The sequence below is a fragment of the Salarias fasciatus genome, chromosome 12, assembly GCF_902148845.1.
Source record: "Salarias fasciatus chromosome 12, fSalaFa1.1, whole genome shotgun sequence".
NCBI classification, from domain to species: domain Eukaryota; kingdom Metazoa; phylum Chordata; class Actinopteri; order Blenniiformes; family Blenniidae; genus Salarias; species Salarias fasciatus.
Genome location: NC_043756.1, coordinates 11,014,386 through 11,022,381, shown reverse-complemented (window position 1 = coordinate 11,022,381; position 7,996 = coordinate 11,014,386). Strand labels below are relative to the sequence as shown.

The 7,996-nt window shown below is 40.5% G+C and overlaps 1 protein-coding gene across 1 annotated transcript; it reads right to left on the bottom strand.

Annotated features, from left to right (window-relative positions):
• Positions 1-568: 568 nt before the first annotated feature.
• Positions 569-5,580, bottom strand: LOC115397827 (arrestin domain-containing protein 3-like). The gene is made up of 6 exons (XM_030104305.1): positions 5,278-5,580; positions 3,658-3,715; positions 1,930-2,077; positions 1,534-1,630; positions 1,116-1,372; positions 569-784 (listed from the first exon to the last, which is right to left on the bottom strand). Exons 1-6 carry the CDS (start codon positions 5,531-5,533, stop codon positions 674-676), a joined length of 927 nt encoding a protein of 308 aa, XP_029960165.1. The 5' UTR covers positions 5,534-5,580; the 3' UTR covers positions 569-673.
• Positions 5,581-7,996: the final 2,416 nt, after the last annotated feature.

The window sequence follows — 7,996 nt, the reverse complement described above, 5'->3', positions numbered from 1 at the left end:
CTGTTTTGAACTTCTATATGTATATTTTACAGCAGGTGGCAGGGGATTCTGTCCATAAAAAGAACAGTCCTTGAAGGTGCTGTTCGGTTCTTCAACTTGGTCTCAATCGGGACGCCAAAGCATGGTCGTGACCACAGACATAATAAAGAGTAGACCCTGCTTGGGGCGCTGCGCAGCGAGAAATACGGCCGCCATCTTGGTCCGGTCGAGCTGGCGCATACTCTCCAGTCATTTGTATGGGGATTCAGTCGGAGCACTGTGTGTGACACCTGTGTATTGGACGGTAGCGAGCAGGGCTCAAGGAACAACTTTTCACAGATAGGATTAAACGTTTTTTCAACATCACAACTGACTGTAGAGTCATTTGCAAACAGCTCGCTTATTCACAGGGTACCACCAATTTATCCCAAAGCAGGCACAGAGACACACACTCACATTCACACGACTTAAAAATTTTGAAGTGATTTGCAAGCTTGCATGAACCAAAAAAAAAAAAAAAAAAAAAAAAAAAACTGTGAAGAAGTGGAAGTTCAAAAGCAATAACCATTCAGAGTTTGTGGCCATCGATTAAAAAAAAAAAAAAAAGAAACACTTGATGTGATTATATGCTGAGTGGGATCTGTGACTGGGTACAGAGGGCTTGAAGTTGCTGTCACTTGGAGCTCCTGCAGGATCAGACCTGCCCCACTTCTTCATTGAGCTGAGCATGGACAAGATTCGACGGAACAACAAGGAGCGGAAACACCACCTCTGGATCGTAAGCAAAGCTGACGTCCAAATACACCTGAGTAACAGAGATAGAATCAGAAGAAAAAAGGCAGTCAGATTCCACATACTTTAATGAAGACATACATTCATTTTATTACATGATGATTTTAATGAATAAAGATGATTTCTAATGGTAATTACTCGAAGTGAAAAGCTATTTCATTGCAATATCTATCTACATCTATTTATTGATTTTGTACATCCCATCATGCAATTTAGGGGCTGGAGCCAATCATAGTTGACAGTGAGATAAAAAAAAGGTACAACAAACCAAACATGGTAAGACCCCAAAACAAGTAGCAATGTTTCAAAACAGGAATGTATTCATTATATGTCTCACTACCTACCTTGAGGTAATATTCAACCGAGATGATTTGACAGTTATGGAGAGTGCAGACAGCATCGCCAGGAATCTTCACTTCACAGGGAACCGTCACCTCTGACCTTGGTGTGATTGGGTCTCCAACCATTTTAAATATGACTTGATCGCTGATCTTGGTGTGCTTTTTGACCCTGTAGACAATCTTGTGGTGCAAACTGAACTTGGGCCTCACAGATTTTGAAGAAGTGTTGCAGATTCTGGCAGAGGCAGACAATGTTTCACCTGATGGAGACAAAACATGTGCAAAGCCCAGATGTGCAAATCAGTTGCTGCATATTTTGAATAATTACAAAATACCTTAATGCATTGTTGTGGCTAACAGTGGAACATTGTCTCATACAGCAAAGAAATAATGTATAAGGCAGTAAAGGCAGTCTCTGTACCTGGAGAGCAAACTCCTCGGTTAACCAAAGCAGTCATTTGGAGCTGTCCTTTGGAGAAAATCCCCAACTCTTTATCCACTGAACCAGATAATGGATGCTGTAAACATATTCAAACTAATCACACTTTCCCCAGTCAACTTATAGCCGTCAATCATCAGAAATCAAATTCTAGAAGAAATACTGTTTTGTTTCATTTCAGCTTTGACTTAAGCTATATTGTTAAAGTGAAAACCATAAAAATGAACTGTAAAAGCTTAACCTTGGTGTATGAATATACATTTTACTTGCTGTGATGCTGGAATGTCTTCCCTGAATTAATCATTTTGATTAGCCAATATATTAAACTGTTCACACTTTAACTGTTTTCACATTCTTAACACAATTTGGAATATTCACCATGGCTATATGAATTGGTGGAAAATCCTTTGAAAGAAAATGCATCTCTGTTTTCACCAATGAAGGCCACCGCCAACTTCTGGAAATTTTTGCTTCAACCATGTACACAATTTTTCCATTTTTCGCTTTGAAGGAGGATGGCATTCCCCTGCAACATGGAACCAGAACAGAGAAGCAAATTAAAAAGTTAGATTACAGGGTGAGTGACATGTTTCAAGGCTGAAATATTCCAACTATTATAAGAAAGGGCAGTGTAAGGCAAGGTGACTTTATTTGCATGGCACATTGCAGCAACAATGCAATTCAAAGTGTTTCACATGAACAAAAATGTACAGCAGGCAAAGAAAGATAAAAAGAAAAAGGATAATAAACCCAAAATTTTAAAAGAATTAAAAGAACAATGGAAAGGATTAAAGTAAACCACTGAAAGATCCAACAAATAAAAACTGAAAGCATTCACTTCTGCATGCTTGGTGTACACCTAACATTACAGAGGATCTTGGATAACTTATTATGGACCTCAACCTTTCAGTATTTTGACGACCAGCAGTAATATTTTAAAATCCATTCTTTCTGTGACAGAAATTCAGTAGTGCAAAGATCTGAGAATCGGACTGATGTGATCCACTTCTTGGTGTTTGTCAGGACGACAGCAGAAGCATTTTGAATCGACCACCCAGTAGAGGTTTTAGGAAGAGCAGTGATGACGGCATTATAGTTGTTAAGTCAACTGAATTAATTTCTCTAAATCCTGCTGAGATAGCAGTCTTTTTCACCGTCGTTTCATTTTCCATGGTTGTTTTGATGTTGCTGGTCAGATTCAGGTCAGAGTTCATGATCACATCAAAATTTCTGGTTCTGTCACTGTTTTTTAACCTGTGACAATGAAGAAGAGCACCAACCAGTAATCTCCCCTCTTTAGGTCCAAAAAACTTTTGGAATATCCAAAGGTTGACTTGCTCAGTGTTCCCACTCAGTGTTTTTATTGGACCACAGACACCTGATCAGAGAGGCCGAAATCTGTCTGTCATCTGTATTGTGATGATTCCACACTTTGTTGTTGAATCAAATCTGAGCCAATGGGATTATCAGATGTTAAACAGAAGTGGGGACAGAATAGATGTACTTTCATAATACTTTCTCCATTGTCAGACTGTGGTGATCACGGGGACAGAATCCACCACTCAGACTTAGGGGCGGGGTTTTGGTCATTTATATAAAGCGCTGCTGTGTGCGCTCGTGAGTGTTGTTTCCTGCTTTATGGAAAATAAAGAAGTTCTGTGTGTTCCGCTCACTCTGCCTCCTACTCCCTGTCTCCGGCATCACAAGACAACATAATTTGAAAAAAAAAAAATTCTCTTGAAGAAAAATAAGCTTGTATCAAATGTATCCTCACATCTATGCCTCAATAAAATACCATTATCTTCTATCTCATAATTTAGAGTAGTTGTGTCAAAAACACCAGCAGGTGTCACAAGAGCAGAACTTCTTCATGTCTCATCAGGAGTACCAGTGGAGTTTCTGCAGTTGGTGAAAACACTCTTTTGCTTTATTATGGATGGTTCAAACATAAAAAGCACTGTTAAGGTCTATGTCTACTTTCACAGTTTGGTTATGAGTTAAAGGTTGATTTCACTCTCAGATAAAGCCTGACTGTTTTGATCTGTAGAATAGAATGTATTTAACCAAAGATGGAAACAGAAATGAAGGTAAAAGCTTCTCACTTACCCCTGAAGTATTTTAAATGAGAACTTGAAATTATGAGGCCCTTGGCGAAGCACAGTGCCTGAAAACAAATGAAAATAACTAACAGTTCAACTGACATTACATATGAGTGCATTCAACAATACTTGTTGTTGAGCCTGGTATTGAACCTTCATTACTGAGTCATGATAAATCAAAGCGTGTGTGTGTGTGTGTGTGTGTGTGTGTGTGTGTGTGTGTGTGTGTGTGTGTGTGTGTGAGTGTGTGTGTGTTTCATCATTTCAGTACTAACAATAAAAAGAAACCTTTGACCTTCATACATTGCCAGGAACCCTAAGCTCTCAATTTACAGAACAGGATTGGGGCCACTGGAAAATTACAAAAAAAAAAACAAAAAAACAAAAAAAATTCAGCTCTAATTTTTTCTCAGAATTCTGGTGAGAGATGAGGAGACACAGTTACAGTGGTTTTGTGGTTCATTTCACCACATCCACGCCGTCTGCAGCATCTGCTGTCACACATCTCTGTTAATGTCAGAGCAGCCGGGTGTCTGCCTGTCACAGCTATAAGACCTCATACACTCATAAGAGAAGGTTGTTTAAACACGTTTTGTGCTGCTGGTCTTCACTGTCTCTATAAAATGGTTTAAGATGTCCACTGCATGCAATGCGTTGTATTTAATATGTACAAGTACTTCTTAAAAATTCTGTTTGAAAAAACAAAAGCAGAAAAATCACTTCAACATTTATGCATGTGTACATGGAAAAACAAACCAACAAAAATGATTTACTCTTATTTTTTCCTCTGTGCAGATAGACCAAGATGTCACTGTCTTCATGGATCATGCAACACTGGTGACTGAAATGGTGTCTGCAATTTCTGCACAAGATTCAACTCTGAAGCCAAGTCTGATCAGGTCCTCTGAATCATGCACTGCTAAAATTTATATGCAAAGAAACAAAATAACTTGAAGGGATTCTGATGACACACTTAAAATATTCTGAATGTTGTATCATATCTCTTCATGTTGATGTTCCGTACACTCGTTTGCTAGCAGAATAAGGTTGCTTACAGCTATACGTCTGACTTTAAAATCAGAATTCTGAGAAAAATGTCAGAACTTACTTTTTCCTCTAGTGGCCCTAATTGTCTCCATTCTCAAAATCTTTATTTATTTCCTTTATTTATTTACACCAGCACACTTGTGAAACCCTGAGTGATTTTTATCTGAGAAAATTGCGATATAAATCAAATGTATTTTATTAAATGTATTGTTGCAAGGCTGCTTATGAAGTCACAAACAGGAGCACAAAAGCAGAATGAAAGTACAATTTGAAATTATTCTGTTTCTCACAGGAGTTCCAGAGACATAAATAATTGAAGGTTAATTAACTGTGTAGCTGTTGAAGCACTGGAACTGTGTGAAGAGTGGTGCAGAATTACTGTAAACTCACAAAAAAGTGTAGTCAAAATACTGTGAGAAATTTTTCCAGAAACGAACTGGAAGAGTAATGTAAATATGCAAAAAAGTGCACATTCAAACTACTGTGACTTCCTAAAACAACAGTACATATGTCTGAAGTGTCTTCAAAGTATGGGGTAAATCACAGTCACACAGTTAAGATTTGCAACTTGAGGACTTACCTCCAGTATCTTTTGCAACCAAGTACTCTTTGATATTGAAATATCTCACATGCCCCTTGTAGACCGTCGTACTATTTCCAGAACTTTTTTTCCACTCCACCTTTGCGTCCCCTTTAGCCTTCACTGAAATGCTCTTCACTGTGGTGTTACTATTCAGATTGAAAGAAAGAGTGCCTCGAACAGTATCTCCTTCGGAATAAGTGCCCTCTTGGTTCAGCGCTTCCAAAGTCAACTTTAAGTCCTTAAAGGGAGACATGTTGTCTTTAAGCCTTTGTTCACCCCACAGCAGGAGCGAAAAGTCAAGTTGCCTCTTTATAGAACGGGATATGCTGATTGACAAGCCTCCAGGAAATACTTCATCATATTGTTTCAGACGTCCCTCAGCAGCACACAGGAAGTCACTGCACTGACTTCAACAGAGAAAATGTTGTAGGCATTGAAAGCTTCAAAAGCTGAAAGAAGTGTGGTGAGGATCATGCAAACGCTCATAAATTTCCTTTATCAGATGAACAGTTCCTCTTCACTGTTCTCCACTGTCGACTCTACAAGCAAAATAAATTAGGATCTGGATAAAATACATTCCTGTTCACTTTTGGATTGAACTATTCTAAAAACACTTTACAATTTCAAAAGCACTTCTTAAAAGCATGAGAATCACCGACACCCATCACTCATAAGTTTGCACTCTGTCATTATGTCACTGCAGTGATCCCTTGTAAACCATATTGAACATCAAATGTGTTTTTCTGTGATGAGTGAGGTGATTGCTGTTGGGTAGAGACTTCTCTTCAATCTGGTTGTCTTCGTCTTTAATGCTCTGTGTCGTCTGCCTGATGGCAGCAGGTCAAATAGAGTGTCCAGGGAGTGAGTTGTCCTTTATGATGTTGTTTTAATTTTTGAGGCCAATTTCAGTTCCCTAATTGAAACAATATATTCATAAAAAGCTCAGTTCCTCAAACTTGGGACATTCAAGGTTCCCATGTTCTGTGGAATTAAGCTGACTGACTTTCTAACTGTGGACACAAATCACAACCCAACAACAATAACCTGGCTGTGTGATATCACTGATACAGAATCTAACTGGTTCCTCTCTTGAGCTGTAAACCTCAGTGAACCATTCAGCCACGGACAATGACATTAACATACATAGCTCTATGTATGTAGCACTTGTTAAAAACATGAAAGAAAGAGATAATGTAGTTAATTTTGAAGAGAAAAAGTTTTTTTTTCACAAAAGTTTTTCTTGAAAGATTACAGAGATGACGGAAGACTGCTTTTCTCAGGCTACTCGTTCCAAAACAATTAACCTCACAGAAATGATACTGATGACAGTAAAAAGAAATGCAGACTTTCACATATTGTGAACCTTGGTGAATAAAAAGTGTACTTTATTGTATTTTAACACAGAATTCATGCTTGAGGTGAGAACAGTCAACAATGTATGGCTAGTTTACAATGGTCACATTTTTTAAAACATTTTTCAGAGCTCACTGAAAAAGTTTATTTTTAACCATGCTTCCCTGTCTGCCACTCTCCCCACCTTCCATCAGTTCGTGGACTGTCCCACCAGGGACAGCAAAATTCCAGACCTGTTTTATACAAATACCGCTGAGGCCTACAGATGCTCCCCCCTCCCCCCGCTTGCCCACTCAGACCACAACCTAGTCCATTTGCTCTCTGCTTACACACCCATAGTGAAGAAAAAGACTGTAAAAACAGCTACAGGAGGAAGATGGAGGATTAGCAGCAGAACAACATAAGAGAGGTCTGGAGAGGACTCCAGACCATATCAGGGCAGGACAAGGCCAGAAAGAGGGAACCTGAACCTGAGGACAGAGACTGGGCCAAACAGTTAAACCTGTGTTTCAGCAGGTTTGATAGCGGTCTCACCCCATCCCCCTCTAGCCCGAGCCCTGTCCAGCTGACCTCCAGCTCCTCCTGCCTGATCACCCGCTCCCCCTCACCTCCTTCATCTCCACCATCCCCAGGGCTCTCCTCCCTCCCCCAACCTTCTCCTCTTCTCTTTGCACCGACAGTGGATCAGGTGAGAATGCAGCTCAGGAAGACCAGAGCCAGGAAAGTCATGGGTCCTGATGGCATCAGTTCCAAACTTCTCAGGGAATGTGCAGACCTGCTCAGTCAGGTGGTCTGCTACATCTTCAACCTTAGCCTGAGACTGGAAAGAGTTCCTGTCATGTGAAAGATGTCTTGTGTGGTCCCGGTCCCAAAGACCTCGTGCCCCAAGGAGCCCAACCACTTTAGACCTGTGGCCTTAACCTCTCACTGATGGAGGCTCTGGAGAGGTTGGTCCTGAGCCATCTATGCCCCCCTGGTGAGCCCAAACATGGATCCTCTTCATTTTGCATACTAGCCTGGGATTGGGATGTATAACCTGGGATGATGGATGACGGAGGTCCTCTACCTGCTGTCTCCCTGTTTCACCTGGAGGACACTGCGAACACCGTCAGGATCACGTTCTTTGACTTTTCCAGTGCCTTCAACACAATCCATTGGATTGTGTTGAAGATTGGATCACTCAGCAGTGATGGATGGATTGAATCCAACCATCACTGCTGAGGGTGAAGATGGAGAGGGCAGGGGTTAGTGGCCAGTTGGCTGCACGGACCATGGACTACCTCTCACAAAGACCCTAGTATGTGAGGTTACAGGACTGTATGTCTGATGCGGTGGTCTGCAGCACTGGAGTCCCTCAGGGTAC

Excerpts from the sequence above, each read along its gene's own strand:
- LOC115397827 (XM_030104305.1), bottom strand. The coding sequence starts at position 5,533 with ATGTCTCCCTTTAAGGACTTAAAGTTGACTTTGGAAGCGCTGAACCAA. Across the intron at positions 2,078-3,657 it reads TCATTTAAAATACTTCAGGG|GGGAATGCCATCCTCCTTCA; the intron begins GTAAGTGAGAAG and ends TCCATGTTGCAG. Across the intron at positions 1,631-1,929 it reads CACCAATTCATATAGCCATG|CATCCATTATCTGGTTCAGT; the intron begins GTGAATATTCCA and ends ATATGTTTACAG.